At 37.3% G+C, this 18,782-nt stretch overlaps 1 protein-coding gene across 13 annotated transcripts in view; it reads right to left on the bottom strand.

Moving 5' to 3' along the window:
* Positions 1-18,782, bottom strand: part of PAM (peptidylglycine alpha-amidating monooxygenase) — a 274,620-nt gene that overhangs the window by 77,245 nt on the left and 178,593 nt on the right. For all 13 annotated transcript variants that reach the window (XM_042944532.1, XM_042944533.1, XM_042944534.1 and 10 more), the window contains 2 exons: positions 16,253-16,338; positions 14,771-14,854 (listed from right to left, as the gene is read on the bottom strand). In XM_042944532.1, coding sequence (XP_042800466.1) covers positions 14,771-14,854; positions 16,253-16,338 — 170 coding nt within the window. The remainder of the gene's footprint in view (positions 1-14,770; positions 14,855-16,252; positions 16,339-18,782) is intronic.

Genomic DNA, 18,782 nt, shown 5'->3' with positions numbered 1-18,782 from the left:
GTCTTTTAGGTAAAACCCAGCACACTTAACTAGCTTCTAGTTAAACTGGACTATTTTAAATATCATACCTGGTTACTATGAAATATTTTTTCCCTTTCTCTCAGTGAAAGCCCTATCAACTTTCTTACTTCTGTATCTCTGTTTTTAGTATATATTCATTTTAAAAATGATAATCTAAATTTTCTTCTGCATTCTTCCCAATTTTTGTTTGTTCTCCCCACTGAGGGCTGAATGTCCATGCAAAAGTCTAGGAACCACAGAAAAAGTATTAAATAAATAATGGAATGAAAAGGGACTTGAAAAGTTTTTAAATTATTTTTTTCAGTTTACTTATTTATTTTGAAAGAGAACACACAAACAGGGAGGGACAGACAGAAGGAGAGACAGATTCCCAAGGAGGCTCTGCACCATCAGTGCAGAGCCTGATGTGGGGCCCCAGCTCATGAACAGTGAAATCATGACCTGAGCCAAGATTAAGAGTCTGACACTTAACTGAATATGGCACCCAGATACTCCAGGACTTTCAAAGTTTTAGTCAAAGATACTGTTTTAAATTCAATTTGAAATATAAAGCTAAAAATGTTTCTCATATAAAATGCTCTATCATGATTTTTAAAATCATTTTGGAAGGTTTTTTTTTTTTATGTATATAAAAGGTTAACCTTTCACCTCCTTTAGAATTCTTAACTCCTTTGTGCAAGATGCTCTCCACCTTTTATTTAATTTAAACCTCTAAATGCTCACGAATGATAAACAAAAAGAGGGTATGCTATGGCAACACTATCCTACTTTGTTTTGACAACAGGAACTTCATATTCTGCAAATGCAGTAATTTAACTGCAATATATGCCTTTTGAAGCTCAATCTAAAATCAGTGGCTACATTTTCCACCCAATTATCTTCCTCAACTTAAAATACTATTGTATAGTGTGCTTGGTTCTTCAGTGAAAAAAAATAATCTAAAAAATCTAATTTACATATAATTATGCATGCATGTAGTCCTTGGTATTAATTAGGGAATACACTTTGAACATTATAGCTCCTGTATTTGATTTAGCATTAGTTTTCAGTAATTCAATAAATATGTTTATGTTGTAATGTGAATAAAGTAACATTTATAAAACACTTCAGAGTTGAGAGGTGTTAAGTGCTAAGTATACTTATACTATAAGTATACTTATATATAGTATACTTATACTGTAACTATACTTACATAAGGTATATAAGTGCTAAGTATCACTTCTACATTAACGAAAAAAATACTGAAACCCCTTGGTGACCAGATTTATCTCTCAAAATTCCCTTAGTCCTTAAGCAAGTCTTTATACCATAACATAAAGGGTTAGTGTAGAAGGGACTGTGGTTATTGATCAGATTTTATCCTTCTTTCAGTTAAGTTGGGGAAACAAGAATAAGAAACATTTGCAAAAAAAAGATGGGGATAGACAAGTGTGAAGAGGAGAAATATTGCTGCAAGAAGAAAAATTCTTGAAAGTTTTCAAAGATAGAGAAAATAAGAATTAATTTGTAATGAGAAGAAATGCAGAGCAGGATGAAGGGTTTTCAAATTGAATGAGGAAGAGAGAAATGTTTCCATTGGCAGAAACAGGGAGGTTAGTGGGGTTTCCTCCAGGTCTAGGGAAGGGTGGATTCTATTTTTCTAACAATATTTTGTAAGTATCACTAAATATTATAATTGGATCATTTTCATCAAATGCTTTATTTGTCAAATATTTATTGAGGGTATCTTTTCCATTTTACAAGTAAGACAGTCAACTACCATAAAAGGGTATTAATAGTAAATGGGAAATGGAATGTGCAAATCCTAGCATATCTCTCTAAAAATTCCTCTTTTGCCAGAATTCCTAGAACATAGGAAACAAACATAAACATGCTAAGGCAATGATGGGGAGCAATGAGAGACAGGGTGAAGGGTAGGAAACTAGCTGGAGTATGTGCAAAATGGGTAACATCCAAGGATGATGCCCTGGAGAGTGTCAGTGCCCTGAACTAGATTTCACTGAAACATAATTGCATCTCCCTATTTTAATGTGAGCCAATGGGCAAGTAACTTTATTTCTCCTCTTAATTTCTTTTGGTTAAAAAATGAAATGTTATCTGCTATTAATTTAAACAGAATTAATTAGTTGGGACTATGTAGCCCTGACCAACTTCAAGAGAGGAGTTAATAAGTACGAGTGATTATAAAGGCATGAGTTGCAAAGAGGTAAATGAAGGTAAAATATAAGCTTTGCTTCAAAAACAACTAGAAAATAAATTCAAAATATGAAAAAGTAAATGGTATTAGGGGAACTTTTCTTCCTAAAAAAAGACACACTTAAGCTAAATATTACATTGTTCAATGTTAAATTGCTTTAAAAAACACATTTTAAGGGATAAAAATGTTCTGAATATATTCTTTAACAAAGAAATAATACTGCAGTGTTTAATATGTCTTCTTACAACCAAATGAATGAAAATGCAATTTCTGATTCTTAATGACCATATTTAGGTATTAAAATAAACAGGTGTCCCATGGAATGAATGAGATGAATAAGGATCATTAGTCTTCCATACTGAAGATGATTAACAAAGTGAAAAAGCTAGGGAATCAGAAAGCTCACATTTATGTGAAGAGATTGGCAAGAGCAAAAAAAAATATTGCAGGAGAATAGGCTTCTTTTGGATCGTTTGAGAGATACTGAATAGTCCTAAAATCATTCCCATGACTCATATCAAGCTGCTTGTGTATAATGAAGGGTAGACAAGAACATGAAGAACATCCGATTACAGTTCTTCTGAAATCAGTGGTACTATCAAGCAACCTGATTTAGAAATATCCCTGCTGGATAAGGGAAGTGGATTACTTCATACGTCAGGATGAAAGGCAGAAATGAGATGAGGTAAACGACTCCACATTCATTCAAAGAGCTCATTCCTCCTGGTTCCTAGCAGTTCAAAGGACTCTTAGAAACACTGACTCCATTATTTGTTTTATACAGTCAAGACATGAACTTTGGCTCATAGACAAACTAGAAATCCAACACAAATTAAATTGCTTTGGTTTTTAATAGCATTGGACTAGTAGCTATATCACCTTAGGCAAATCACTTAACCTTTTTCAGCAACGATCCCCTTTCTGTAAAATGGAGGGGTTGGGCTAGATGATCCCTTGAGGGACATTGTTCATGCTGTGTCACCCTGAACACTCAGTCTCTGGTGTTAAAAACCAGTGCTTTAAAAACAAGTTAGTACACAACTCATAAAGGTCTATGGTTTTCACTCCTTTTTTACGACAGAAGAAAAGAAAAGTTATGGTTTTATTTTTAACAATTCTTAACCACATTTCCATCTCTTATCTGAAAAGGCCTAAGAAGCTATGGAAATTTTGTGCAGGTGGAATGTTACCAAGTGCTTGCCAGTCATTTCTCTTTCAGAATTGGTCTCATGGTCTCTGCTTTTCTCTTACTTTCTAGTCCTTGTCACTCCATAAGCTCCACTTAAAAATAAAAATGTAAGGGATGCCTGGGTGGCTCAGTCAGTTAAGCATCTGACTCTTGATTCAGCTCAGGTCATGGTCTCATGATTCGTGGGATTGAGCCCTGCATCAGGCTCTGCACTGACAGCATGGAGCCTGCTTGAGACTCACTCTCTCTCTCTCTCTCTCTCTCTCTCTCTCTCTCTCTGTCTCTCTGCTCCTCCCCTGCCTGTTCTCTCTCTCAAAATAAATAAAAATAAACATGAAAAAAAGTAAAAGTGTAAAAACTGGGGGGAGGATAGAACTTATTTTTGCTGCCCTTCAAAAAGGTTCATCTAGATTAAATGTAAATAAGGAACATTTGCACACCTATATATAGGGAGGGACATGTCCAAGGCAGTCATCTATTCACTCTAAGTGGCTTCTACTTACACCACTTTTTTTGATTTACACCAAATTTTGTGAAAACATTAAGAATAAAAACAAACTCTCTTTTAAATTTCTAAGTGAAATCAAGAAAGTGCTAGAATAACCAGGCAGTAATTAAATTCATTTTCCTCTTTCAAAGCTTCCCCTTTCTTAAGAGAATTGAGATTTAATTATACTTATTTTGGTAAATGCAAATTATTCTGCTCATGTCCCAAGTCCCCAGGGAATGCCCTGACACACCTGTAGCATGGGGGGAAAAATGTAGAAGGAACTCAATTCTTACTAGAAAAATCTGAGCCTCAGTTTTTAAATTTTAGTTTGCCTCAAAATCAACTGGGTAGCTCATTAAAATTTCAAAATTCTGGGCTCCCTGGTGTGCGGGTAACATATTGTTGTCTCTCGGGAAAAATATGCTTGTGTGTACACATAAATATATTATAGTTTTTGTTAATATAAAAGATATGCAACACATAATTCATAAATAATAATAAAATATATAATATTCTTTATTGTAAATTCCATATCACCAGTTGAATTTCACAGAATTATTTCCTTAATTTTTGCTGAACTTTTCCATAGCCGATATATAGTTGTAACTGAGGAGTAATTCAGAAAAGAATGTTTGTTGATATTCTTGGTTATTGAAACAACAAAGATATATGTAAGAACTGCATTTGCTTGTCAATGATGTGAGCAAAATCTCCTGTACTAGCTAATAGTTTTTGAATACTGGAGGAATATTTCCTCAAATTTTTTGACTATTCACAATAATCTGCATTACTGACATCTTTTCCATCATTTTTTAAAAATATGATCCAACAAAATAATTTCTCAAGCACAGATCTACAGCATTTGTCAATTACCATAATGTAATGGTTGATTTCAAGTTATCAATGTGACGTCAGTGAACACTAGGTTGGGAAGAGATGAGCAGTTAACACGCCACTTTATTTTATTTCCACCATACAGATACAATAGAAATAATAACTTAAATATCCCCAAGAGCAGTAATAGTAAAATGCGGTGAAATAATTAGGAGATGATGATTTTTGAGTATCTATTGCCTTCATTTTTAATGATGGTTATAATTAGCAAACAGCTCAAAAAACATGTGAAAATTAACAACTGGGTCTTGGAGTCATTATGAGGCAGCTCCAATACACCTGTGCCTCACCTCTACCTTTTATGCATCTGATTCAGTAGGTCCGGATGGAACAAGAATTTTCATTTTAAAAAGCACCCCAAGGAGATTCTGGCGCAGGTGGTACTCAGATCAGATTTTGAGAAATCCTGAACTAGACTATGTACTTTAGAGGTAATTCTATTAAGACCTTCCAGCTAATCCCAATCCTTTTAATGAAACAGTAAGAGGAGTTCCTTTGTTTAAGTAAACAATGGGCAAAATTTTTCAAGTGTGAAAACATCTAGGGGAGGGAAGGATATGGGGCTCACTCATTCACTTGGATTGTAAATTGGAAAAACTGTTTTGTCAGGCAATTTGGTGGAATCTGTTAAGGTTTAAACACTCCACGACCCAAAAATCCCATTTCTAGAAATCTACCCTGCAGAAACAATACATCGTTACCTAAAACACTGCTTACATTAAAGTTCACTGCAGCATTGCTTGTGATAGCAAACAACTCAGAACTTAAATGTCTTTAATAGAGAGAAGGATGTATAAATTATAGTATATCTGCACAACAGAATACTAGGCAGCCATTATAAATAATGGAAGAGTTTTACATGGGCTGCTTCAGAAATATGCCCAGGGTACATTGTTAAATTAAAAACAACAGCAGATGCAGAACTGTGAAAAGTGGTCTGATTTTTGTCCAAAAGAGAAAAAGTGCATATATACATATCTGTGGTTTTTGTGTGTATACAAATGTTAGTTAGGATAAGCATATGAAAAGTAGGCAGATCTAAATGATACTTACCTGAAGCTGGGTGTCCAGTGAGAAAGGGAGGTACAAGTGAAGAGGGTATTATAGATTTTTTTTTCTTTGCCATCTATATACCTTTTCTTTGATAGCTTTATTGAGATATAATTCATATGCCACACAATTCACCCCTTTAAAGTGTATCATTCAACAGTTTTTAGTATATTCATAGAGATGTACAACCCTCACCTCATATCACAGGTTTTTTGAATAGTAAGGCATTGTGAGGGAGTTTTTACTTTTCTTTTTTAATATTTTTCTGTATTTTCCAAAAGATTAAAAATAAAGTTTGGGAGAGATTATTTTAATGGGAAAATATTCAAATATATCCAGAGTCCTCCAATCTTGTTAGTATTGCAACTGATAACTCAAGTATTAGGGAATAGGTTTCTTTCTTCTAATAGAACTTTTTGCAATTCTGAAATCTGAAAAGCTCTGGAAGCCTAAAGAGTTTTTTAATAATGTTTGGCAGCAAAATCTGGGCTGAATGGATGCGATGCTATTTATATCTTTATTTATCCCTTGTAATGTGACTATTTGAATATTTTGCTATAGGAATGTCAGCATATTTGATGAGAGATGGTGCCTCAGCCTCCCAAAGGTGACATAATGTAATACATGGATTATGAGCTTAAGCACCTTTCTATCAGGTTTACAATCCTTACTTCCAAACCACATGTGGCCCAAAGCACCTGAGGAAAAGTTTGTACTTTTATCAAGTAATAAAAGAGAAATAAAAAGTGGAAGTTGGGGGGTGCCTGGGTAGCTCAGTCAGTTAAGCATCTGACTCTTGATCTCAGCTTTGTTCATGATCTCACAGTTTGTGAAATCGAGCCCGGAATCAGGCTCTGCACTGACAGCACGGAGCCTGCTTGGATTCTGTCTCTCCCTTGCTCTCTGCCCTCTCCTTGCGAGAGTGCACATATGTGCATGTGCATGGGCTCTCTTACTCTCCATAAACAAATAAATAAACTTTAAAAAAAGTAGGAGCTGGGGAGGGAAGAAAGGAGACTTGCTGAATGGCATGGGTATCACAGCCTTGAAAGAGAAAAGGGCAAAGTGCAGCCTTCCGGAGCCACATTTCTGTATCTGCTGAAGGTACAGTTGCTTAAGCAGGGGTGCTGTTGCTGGTGTTGAGAACTTGGGCACATTATGTGTACTCTGGAATAAAAGACCATGGTGAGAACGAACCTCCTATATTCTGGAAGGGGATTAGGCTTTCTGGACTACGTGCACTAACGGTCCTATTCAGGGAAGGCCAGGCTGAGGACTAGAAAGGTGCCATCTAGGTTTCTCTGTCAGTGTAAAGGCCCATGGCTTTCAGGCATCTGGGGGGTGGGGAGGGGCTGGGGGTGAGGAGAAGCATGAACAACAGTCTCCACATTTGCAATTTCAAAGGAGGTTAATTAACTATAGAAAGTAATCCAAACCAATGGAAAATACTTGGCTTTAAACACCCCACCTATAGTATCCCTCACTTTGTAGAGAAGTAAAGTCAAGCATGGGTGTATCTTCCTGGAGAGAGCGCAGGAGGAAGCCTCTGAGAGAGATTTAGAGAAGACAACAGAGGAAGCGGTGGGGTGTGACCTTCCCTGCTGTTATCCAGGACCCAGGTACCAGGGAGTCAAGAGCATTCTCACGCTTCCACTGAAGTCAGAGTAGTCTGCTTTATACTGGAATGAAATAATTTTAAGTGTCGCTGCCCTGCCACTGATCTATACTCCATCTTGTTCAAAAATGCATTAGCAAGGGATTTTTCCTGTGCTCACAATTTCAAAGCTTTTTCCGATAGCTTCCTGGCAGTAGTCTTGTAAGAGGCAGAGATGCAGCATAAGTCACAGTGGAATTAGAATTCCTCGAGAGCCCTCTCTTTTCCCTTCTGCCTGCCATTGACTCCTTCATGCTCGTTCTACTGTTCCTGCAGTGGTGGTGAGACGGGGACCCCCAGGGTGTGCATGTGGATGAGTGTGACGTGTGAATGCGTGAACTCACATCCTATGTCCAAGAATACCCACCTCCCCTGAACTAAGCTGCTCAGAAGCCACACCTAATGGATCATAGGATGGAATAAGACAAAGAAGCCAAGTAGAAATCAAATCCGAAGGTCACCAAGTTCAGGCACTAGTGTTCTCATGATTTTGTTCAGAAAGTTCCTTTTAAACGCTTTAAATCTGAGTCTGTTTATTCTAAATTTGGAAACAATTATATGAAACTTAGTCACCTGGATTTCATATCTAATGCATCAATTTAGAACAAGGGAGCACAATGTCTATAAGAAATCAATCTCTGGGGTACCTGGGTGGCTCAGTCGGTTAAGCGTCTGACTTTGGCTCAGGTCATGATCTCACAATTTGAGTTCAAGCCCCGTGTCGGGTTCTGTGCTGACAGCTCAGAGCCTGGAGCCTGCTTTGGATTCTGTGTCTCCCTCGCTCTCTGCCCCTCCCCCCTCCCCTCAAAATAAATGAACATTTAAAAAACTCTTTAAAAATATCAATCTCTTTCTAAACTGGGTATGGTCTTACCTGCTTATCAATCCCCTCTCTCACCACCTGCGAGGACTGTGTACTGACTCATGTGATTATAGCTATTGTTTTATTTTTTGCCATTGGATGGTGACCTACATGAAGGCAGATTTTTGAGCCTACTCATCTTTACTTCCACGCAGTGCTCTGTGGGAATTAAAATGAGTTGAAGTGGTAGCTTGACAAAGAGGAACACACAGAAAATATAGAAAAGCAGATAGAAGGAGGCAACAAGCCCAATAACACAGAAAAACTCCATATATTCAATTTTGAGGGAAATCATTGTGCAGTCGTTGACGTTTAGAACGATATCCCAAAATTACAAAGAAAAGAGGGATGGGGATAGGGAAGGAAACGAACAGCTGTGTTGGACACAACTATAGACATTTAACATCTACCACCTATTTTAATTTGAAAAGACATGTAATATATTTGGGAAAGATTTCTGTCTAAAATATTTTATAATTATAATACTTACAGAGCTAAAACCTTGGCTTTCTAAAAAACTTGGCTATTAAAAATGATTTCTTCTTTAAGGATTCTAACTGGAATTTTATGATCTGATTTTACTTATAACCCCAGAAATTTGGAGACTAAATTTCTGAGAGCTCACAGAAAAGAGAGTTGAAAACAGGTACCTCAGGTTTCAATCATCTCATTTAGAGTGTAAGTATTAAACACCCCTCTAAAGGAAAATGAATCTTTTAGCTATATTCCAAGGAACATGCTAAAATGTATGTGGATTTTGAGAGCTGTGATGAAGGGGTAAAAGCAAGCCCTAGATATGTATGTGTGTTTGGGGGGAGGCTGTGGAAAGGGCTCTGTATCCTTGATAGTTTTCCTATCAACAACAAGAGCTGAAGGGACAGTAAGTAGTTGGAAAGCAAGACAGTTTGGAAATTCTGCCACACAAAGATAGTCAGAACTTCTGCACTCGGGCAGAGGTTCTTATCTCCATTTTAAGGATATCCGTTCCAACTTCAGTTAGTGAGTGAGCAAGTTTTCCAATTTGAGAAATGAGTTACTGCTGGAAACTAGCAAGCTAATGCCGATAACTCTGGAGAGACCAGTTTCTTAAGATTCCCCTAGGCCAAAGCATCCAGAAGAAATGTGCCAAATTTCTACAGCAATCTCAGGATAATTTTCTTCTTGGAACAAGACATTACTGAAAAAAAACTTGTCAAGAAAGAAAAAAGAGGAGGAATCTCTATTTCCTATTATTCTAATTCCCTTGAGGGCAGGGACTGTCTTGTAGTTTATCTTCTTATAAATGAACTATGAATAACAACAAATGCTGTGGAGAACAGGAAACAGCATAACCAGGAAACTTCTAGTAGCTTAGTTCTGTGTCTAAATACAACAAGACATTATAACACCCCTGAAAAGTAACCAACACACCCTTTATATTATAGGCAACTACGACAAAAGGTTGCATTTAGGGCAATTTATTGTCACTTTGAAGCCTTTTATAGGGACTATAATGATACTAGCTAATATTTATTGAGCACTTACCAGGTACCTTTCTATAAACCATTATGATCCCATTTTATAGATGAGGGGGCAGAGAGGCTTAGAAAGTTTGTGAGGGTAACAAAACAAGCAAGTGCCATTGCCAGGCCATCTGGTCTTAGAGTCTAAACACCTAACCCCTGAATGCTATTGCTTATGCGGGATATTCGTTTCTTTTTGTTGTTGTTGTTTTTTAATTTTTAAGTAATCTCCACATTCATCATGGGGCTCGAACTCACAACCCCAACATCAAGAATTTCATGCTCTCCCGACCGAATCAGCCAGGCTCCCTGGGACATTCATCTCTAATTATATTACATTATGTTTTCCATGGAATATTAATTTATAAAAATTAGTGAGTCTATATTTTAAAAACAACTCATTCTGGCTTTCCGGAGGCTCAGTTCTGGGTTACCTGGGCCTCCTAAAGCCTCAATGCTTTCTTCATAAGGCTAGTGGCTTTTCCACAGTCAAGCCTAGGACTGAAGCCTAGGTTACTGTCTGGCTGACAAGCACTCTGAGTGTTTGTGAGAATAAAGTCCTGACAAGGCTCTGTATGGTCTGGCCCTCACCTTTCACCAATGTTCTCATTTCTTGCCACTTCTGTCTTTACATTTCACACTCCAGGAGCACCAAATTACAGAAATCTCCTCATGGATGGGCTTTTCACTTCCCTGTGTCTATACACATGCTTTCACCTTTGTTTGGAACATGTCTTCCCCCTGCCCCTGCCTACCTGGGGGCTCCTGACCACCACGCAAATCCTTGCTCTGTTTCCACCTTCTAAGAAGCCTTTTCCTCTCGCTGTCTCCTGCTTTCCCAGCAAACCTGCGTGCTCTGCCCCTCCACAGCCTCAGTACTTGATATACATTTCTAGAATTGTCTGTAAATGCAGTTTTGTGCTTGTCCCTCCTGCTGGCATATACTAAACTCCTCTGGGCAGGAAGGTTAGGATACCAGCACCAGCATGGGTCTGACACTGTGATTGACGTGGCATTTAATAAAGATAGCTGTTTTTAAATGATGCTTTTAACAGCTTCACATTCTGTGCAATTTCCAAAACAAACAAGGACCCAAACCCAAACAAATATTTCATGTAATTCCACAGAACTCACTCTAAAATCACACTCAATTTTTCCCACTAATAGAGACCACAGTGTAAGACACACCCATCTGGCTTCTGATACTTTAAAACATTCCAATAAATTTTAAAATATTTTACCTTAACTATTGGTGTTTCTATTAAAGAAAAGTTCTAGAGACCCTTAAATACAGAGAACAAACTGAGGGCTACTGGAGGAACGCTGGGTGGGGGTATGGGTTAAATGGGCGGACATTAAGGAGGGCACTTTTTGGAATGAGCACTGGGTGTCGTATGTAAGAGATGCATCACTGGGTTCTTTCTACTCCTGAAGCCAAGGCTACACAATACGTTAACGAACTTGAATTTAAATTAAAAAAAAAAAAGAAAGAAAGAAAAAAAAAGTCCTAGGCTTCTCAGACGTCTAAAACATTCCCTGTAAGGATGAATACTCACACCCTTAAGCTGAACATTTTCCTATTTTTCAGGGGTGCAGTAACTTCCTTGTAGTGTTAGTCTGCTTTTGATGTATAATTTCTATACTCAAAAATATCATCAACAGTTTCAACATCATTAGGTTCAAATCCTGACCAACACCAATACGACGATATATGTGTGTATGTATATGTGCACATATGTGATTTTTCATCACTAGAAGATAAGATGATATAATTATTTTCTACTTCTAGGTATATCTAGATATAAGTGTGTCATCAGAACATAGAATTTTTATATAGTATAAATCACTCCTTATAGGAAATCAGGCATATAGAGGAGATTTATACTGATGCTTTTTGTCAGAAGGGTATGATTGAGAATACAGCACGCTAACTGGTAGGTATTAACAGACTTAACATATTACTTCTACTTGTGGAATTTTAAAAACTTCAAGATAATGTTATAACACTTTCAAGAAAAAAAAATAATCACACAAACCTGTCTTTCATGCTTATTGACTATTTTCTTTTTTTTTCCTTGTTCCTTATAATACTTGGAAACATGCAAGCCTACTTATGGTTTTATGTGGTCTCTATACATTTTTTTGATTTATTATTTTTGTTATTATACCATTTATTTAACTAGTCCCCTATTATTAGGGACATTTGTTAACTTTCCAGTTTTTCATATTAATAGTTAATGGAGCAGAAACAACCATGGGTAGGTAGCTCATTTAAAAACAACAACTCTTTTTAGGATAAGAGCCTTGAGCAAGATTTTACTGTTCTATATAAAATGTATCTAATATGATAATGTTGCTTTCCAAAACAGTGCACTAATTCAAAAAGCTCCCCAAACTGTACCACCAGATTAGTCCAAACCCTGGCAGTCCTGGGTTTTATAATTTAATCTCCACACACCCCCAATTTAATAAATATAAAATGTTCTCTAGTTTTAGTGAGATTTGATATTTTCCCGTGTGTTTATTTACTATTCTGAGCCATGTACCCGTGTATAGCTTAAGGCACAAAACTGTATCTAAGGCTACTGAAAAAATTACATGGTGAAATTTGTTGTTTATATTTTTATTATATTACAATAAGGCCTATGAATTATAGCACCAGTAATGCTTCTAACTCATACCTCATCTGTACCTTCTTTTAGGAAAATTGTTCTCAAAAAGGTGGAAAATGAAAAATTAGTATAAAAATTTCTGATCAGTCTCTTATAGTAAAGAATAACTATATATTTACATATTAAATATTGGAAGTTTTATTATTTAATGTTTATTTATTTTTGAGAGAAAGGCAAAGTTAAAGCAGGGGAGAGGCAGAGAGAGGGGGAGACACGGAATCTAAAGCAGGCTCCAGGCTCCGAGCTGTCAGCACAGAGAGTGATGTGGGGCTCAAACCCGCAAACCGAACCGTGAGATCAAGACCTGAGCCAAAGTCAGATGCTTAACCAACTAGGACGCCCAGGCACCCCTAAATATCAAAACTTAAATTATCCCTAGATTAAATATAAATTATAAAACAAAATTAATTCCTCACCAGTAAGAACTTAATATATATTATGACAGTAATATAGCTTAAAAACTAGTCTATATCATCCATCTTGCCTAGGGTATCATTGTGGTATCTGTTAGCATGTACTATAAAGCTAAGAGGAATTAGATTGAAAAGTGAAGTCCAGGGCTCTATAGAGGGACCGAGAGTCGGAGTGGGGGAGCGTGTGTAGGTATGACCGGATACCTTAGTTGTGGGAACAGGGAAAGCCTTCCTTGCCTTCTTGGGAAAATTATTGTCAGGTCAGTGCTTTGAAAGTCAGCAGTGGTGGCATCTGCCTGTTCCACTCACACCCACACAGTCAATTTTTAGAAGAGATAAGTTCTGTCGTTGTTGCTCAAACACATTTATTTCATTGTTTTCAACAGAATCCTCTATCAACACTACAGTTAACAACTTAAGGTTTTAGGTTCTGTTCCAAAAATGGAAAGCTATTTGCATACTACACCTCAAAGTATATTTTTAATAGAAAAACAAGTTTCATTTGGAAGGCAGGTTCATGGGCTGGTCCACAGGAGGTTGTTTAATTGATAATATGTCTGACTGCAATGTTAGTTCTAATTGAAAAATTATATACAATTTTTCTAACATTTGTTCCCAGAGGAAGACCGCATTTACTGTCCCCATCCTGAATACTGGGAATCTATGGAAACTATCACCACACGAGGCACTCTCAGCAAAGGCCCCAGAGGATAATTCATAGGCAGAGATGGACATGTACTTCAAGACTTAGTTACTGGATAGAAAGCTAATGTGTCTGGAGAGGAAAATGTATCAGGTTAGTTAGCAGAAATATAACGTTAAATTAGAAAACTTGGGGCAATATGTGTAAGTCAGCAAGACATAGTGGAAAGGCTGATAAGCCAAGGAGAAGACTGCTTAATATTTACACTCCCGTGAACACTGAAGTGTGAACCTGGAAGGCAGTTGGAGTTTGACTAAATGTAGCAGAAGGAATAACAAGTACCAGTCTCTGTTGCCTTGGGAACAGGGCCCCTTCCTCATGTTAATGATTCTATAATAAGAAAAGGAGGGTTTAAATGAAGTACATAGTACAAACTTCCAGTTATAAAGTCATGGGGATTAATGTACAGCATAGGGAATATAGTCAATAATACTGTAATGACTTTGTATGGTGACAGATGGTAAGTAGACTTATCATGGGGATCGTTTCATAATGCATAAAAATATTGAAACACTGTGATGAACACCTGAAACTAATCGGATATTGTATGTCAATTATACTTCAATTAAAAAAATGAAGTGCATCGTAATCATGGGCAGACCAATGAGTGTCTAGGGGGGTGTTCAGCAGTGTCAGAAGAGTGGGTGGGGTCTGTGCATTACTGCAGTGGATGATGGATGAGTTCATGAAGTGGCAAGTGTAGATTACAGAGAAAGCACTGATATGAGCCCTAGAGTCTGAGAACCTCCCTGGTACTGCAAAGTATGGTGACTCACTCAGTGGCTTGCCTCTAGCAATGGAAATAAATTGCTAGTCCCTATTCTTCTGATGATACTGCTTGCAAGGAGAGGACAGATAAGACAATACATTGGAAAGCAAAGGAACCATGAAGTCAGCATAAGAGAAAGAAGCATAGCAGAATAGTAGAATGTATAAGATGGCATCATTTCCAAAATAAAAGTCATTGCTTCAATCGTCTCAAATTAAAGGAAACAAAAGCAGTTTTTTCCCAGTGAGCAGAGAGTGTGGTCAATAGTGTGTACATACATTTTAAGTTTTTGTATGTATTTTATATATTTATAGTATTGAAAGTTGTGCTTAGTTCCAAAATTTAAAAACTTACCTCTAAAAGCACTAATATCCCCATAGTGTACTTGTAGTACAAAGTATTTACTTCCAGTCTCTCCTCCGACTCTGAATCCAACTCCTAAAGATTTATAAAGATGATAAATTAATATTTTAGAAATGAAAGTCTAAAATGGAACTAATCTCAGGTTGCTTATCTATGAAATCCAAAGGGAAATAAAATAGCATATAACATATGAAATTATGTTATATGAAAAAGGAAATGAACCAGGCATTCACTGAAAATTTCTAATATAATCTATCATTCCTTCTACAGGCTCTGATAGGTTTCTATCCATACTTCCCATTTCAGAACCAGAGTAAATACATACACTTTAAGAGAAGAATTTACTCATTTTGAAAGAAATAGAATGAAACAAAATTCTGCCATTATTGAGTACATAACAGACATACATAAACCCACTTTCATTTTGTTTTGAATATATTCACATTCATTTTTAGTTTCTGACTGAATATAGAAAACAGACTTCTTAAAAATATCTCAGGGGAAATGCTTTTATTCCCATATGAAAACAGGTATCTGTGGAAAGGTCATTGAGGAAATCAGTTATCAATTAGATTACAAAGTCCAGTGTGTCAATAAGTGCTTGGAATCTGAAGGGTTCCTAATGGTCTTACTATTAATAGAGTTTCCTAGGAAGCTTTTTAAACATCTACAGAGAAAATATTTACAGGTGGAGAAAAAATTTTTTTTTTATCTGCTCAACCAATGGATCTTTAAAATGTCAACAAATCTATAACAGCCTTCCCCCAGCCCCCATTAGTTTGCAAACGTGTTTGGTAGCAGCTGCCTGGTAAACTATGGAGAGGATTCAGAAGCTCATTTGAAGCAAAGCAAAAGAGGTATCAGTTAGAGCTGGCAAAGTTAGGGAGGCAAGAGAGAAACAGGTGTATAAGACACCATCCCTGAACCATGGCAGACATATTCTGTTACAGAACTGCACATTCCCTTTGACATTAAGAAACATCAAGGTAATAGAAGAGAGCCTGATAATTCATTCACACATTGGTAGTGATGAGCAATTTAGAGTGAAGATAGAAAGCCAGCTGAGGTTTGGTATTACATTAAATACCCAGGTTCCAAGACAATTTTTTTTTTAATCTGTTTGCTGAAACAGCAATTTATTTAATTCCTAGCTCTCTTGGCTTCTGAAATGCTCCTGCTGTCAGGAACCAATGTGCTGTAGGCCAAAGGTGGCTTGAGGTATTCTAGGGTATTTTCTAATTCTATCCAAGCTGTTGTGCTGGGCAAGTTATACCAAAGAGAGGCAGAGAAAGAGCAACTACTTAAATGAAACCTTTTCAATACAAAGCAGGTAATACAGGTATTTTTTTAGTGTGAAATTGCAAAATGGAACACTGTCAACAACTGTGGAAAGAACATATAATAAAAAGTACTTTGGAGTCAGAAATTAAGCAGCTTTATAGAAGAAGACTATGCAAGAGGCCTCAGATATACCTTTGGGGAGTCTGGTAGGGGGAGCATTTCTTGCCCAGGCATATAGAATATTGGCTTTATCTGTACAGGTTCCTTCATCACAAAACCTGAAGAAGAAAAAAAAAAGTAGCCATAAATGAAGATTCAAGTAGCAAAATGCATAAAAAATCTCCACCAAGGAGGGCAGAGAGGTTAAGGGGAAGGCATTTGGAAACACAGTAAAATACGTCATTGTATCATGATTGTAGTCATACCAGCTCTAAGATCTTAACAAAGACTAAACAATAATTTTACATGTAAAAAAAGTAAACACAAAGGGAGATTTGTCTGTGTGTTGCCCGATGTGAAACGATCCTGTGAAGATGATATACAATTTATAATGTGATATGTCCCTGTGTGGAATGTATTCTGTGTAAATTGGGTAGGAACGTAAGCATCACACAGAGAATGCATATAAACCAAAGCTAACACTGTTACTTTGGAAGTTGACTAAGCCAAATGTCATACACATGTCCCCTTTGGGGATCAGCATTGTCAATATGTCTTTGGCCACGGCAAGAAACAGTAGTACCCAGTGCCTACTCTCAGCAGAGGGAACAGTACAAGTATATCCCACTTAAGATGTTCCTGGTGTTATACATATGTGACTTTTTTCTTAAGTTTATGAATACTGGTTGTGCCATTTATAAGTTGTTTCATGTTGCGCAAGTCACTTGAACTAGTGAGCCTCAGTTTTCTCTCTGGACAAACAGGGTTAGTTATACTTACCTCACAGTTATTCCATAAATCAAATGAGATATAAATAAAAGCACTTTATAAACCTCAAAGCACTATACCAGGGCAATGCATTATTTAATAAAACATTCACTTTATCTACAGACTCATTATTGAGAGGCAGTGTTGTGTGGTGACAGAAGCCCAGGCAGAAAGACGTATCTGGAGTTGAACCTCCCCCCTCATACAGACTGGGCATGTCTGTAAACCCTCCCAGGCCTGGTTCCTGTATGGAAACTTCTCTGATCGGGCTGTGGTGGCGATGTGGGTAAGACACTCACTATGGTAACCGGCACATTGGAATCTACATCGGTAGATAGAATTTCATAAGCGAAAAGCTGTCTGATTACAAGCCACACATTTTTTTCCCATTACACTGTATCTTTTAGTTTGTTCCGTTCTAAGAATTGGATTTGTTCAAAACACCATTTGGTGATATTTTTAAGTGCCTTTCCATATTTGTGTTTTGGGAAACTGGCACCAAGCAAGGTCAGGGTCAGGAGTTTGGGCAGACTTGAAAGGTTTCAGGACTAGCAATGAGAAGGACAGAGACAGCTTCTTGGGCAGGACATTGGCTCACATGGTAGAAAATGGGCAGTGCCCATGGGCTGGGAGAGAAATGAAGGCAGACCGTGGTAGCTTTCTAAACAGGTTAGGAACTGAGGCTAGACACTGGGACAACACCCAGGTCACAGATAAGAAAATCATTGGTAAAATGTACTTTCACACTCAGAGGCACGGACATGTCTCTGCTTATAGACAGAAATGGGTGGGAGAAAAGGCAGTAAGTGCAGACAGTTGTTATCCATCTGGATAAATGATTGAGGGACTGGGAACCAGGAGGTCCCCATAAGGTTATATTTAACAAATGTTTTGCTTCTCTCAATCAGGCTGTAGAAAGAAACTGGTTAGTGTGCAGTGTAAAACACATCAACCTGTGGTTTCTTAGTGTTCACTGTCAAGAACAATATATTTATGATGAAGGATTATTATCATCCTGTGAGACTTGTGCACTGGAACATGTCTGTGACATCCTTGTGCCAACCGTACCAAAGGCATAGGGAATGGGACAGTGCCCAAAAGCAAAATTTTCCTCCTTGGACTCATGCTATTATAGTTTAAGAAATGAGACTGTCAGATGGGACGAACTTTATATCTCACTATTGTGAGCTACTAAAATTTACAGACTCGGGTGGCAGTTTACAGAGCTTTCAACGAAGATCATAAATATACAAAAGTGCCTAACATCAACGTGATGACAGTCTTAGGTTAAACAAGATAATTGTTTCTTCTGATATGGAAGTCAATTCAGTGTATGAGTAGAGAGAACCGGAATGAAATATAACAGAGAAAACAGCTTTAGTACGTTTTTCTAACCTACATATTCGATTATGTCATTCACTGGCACAAAATCTTTCAAATGCTTCCTCCCAAATAACATGAAAATAAAATCCAAACATTGTAGCACAACATATTAAGGCTTTTCATTATCTGGGATCTTTTATATCTCAGAAAAAAATTCCCCTTATACTCATGCCAAGTTTCTGCCAGTTTCTTTTTTTTTTAAATGTATTTATTTTTGAGAGAGAGAGTGAGACAGGACACAAGTGGGGAGGGGAGGAGAGAGAGGGAGAGACAGAATCTGAAACAGACTCCAGGCTCCGAGCTGTCAACACAGAGCCAGACGCGGGGCTTGAACCCACAAGCTGTGAGATCATGACCTGAGCTGAAGTCAGCTGCTTAACCAAGTGAGCCACCCAGGCACTCTAAGTTCTTG

Source organism: Panthera leo, chromosome A1 (genome assembly GCF_018350215.1).
Source record: "Panthera leo isolate Ple1 chromosome A1, P.leo_Ple1_pat1.1, whole genome shotgun sequence".
Taxonomy (NCBI): domain Eukaryota; kingdom Metazoa; phylum Chordata; class Mammalia; order Carnivora; family Felidae; genus Panthera; species Panthera leo.
This window is presented reverse-complemented; position numbering and strand designations above follow the sequence as displayed.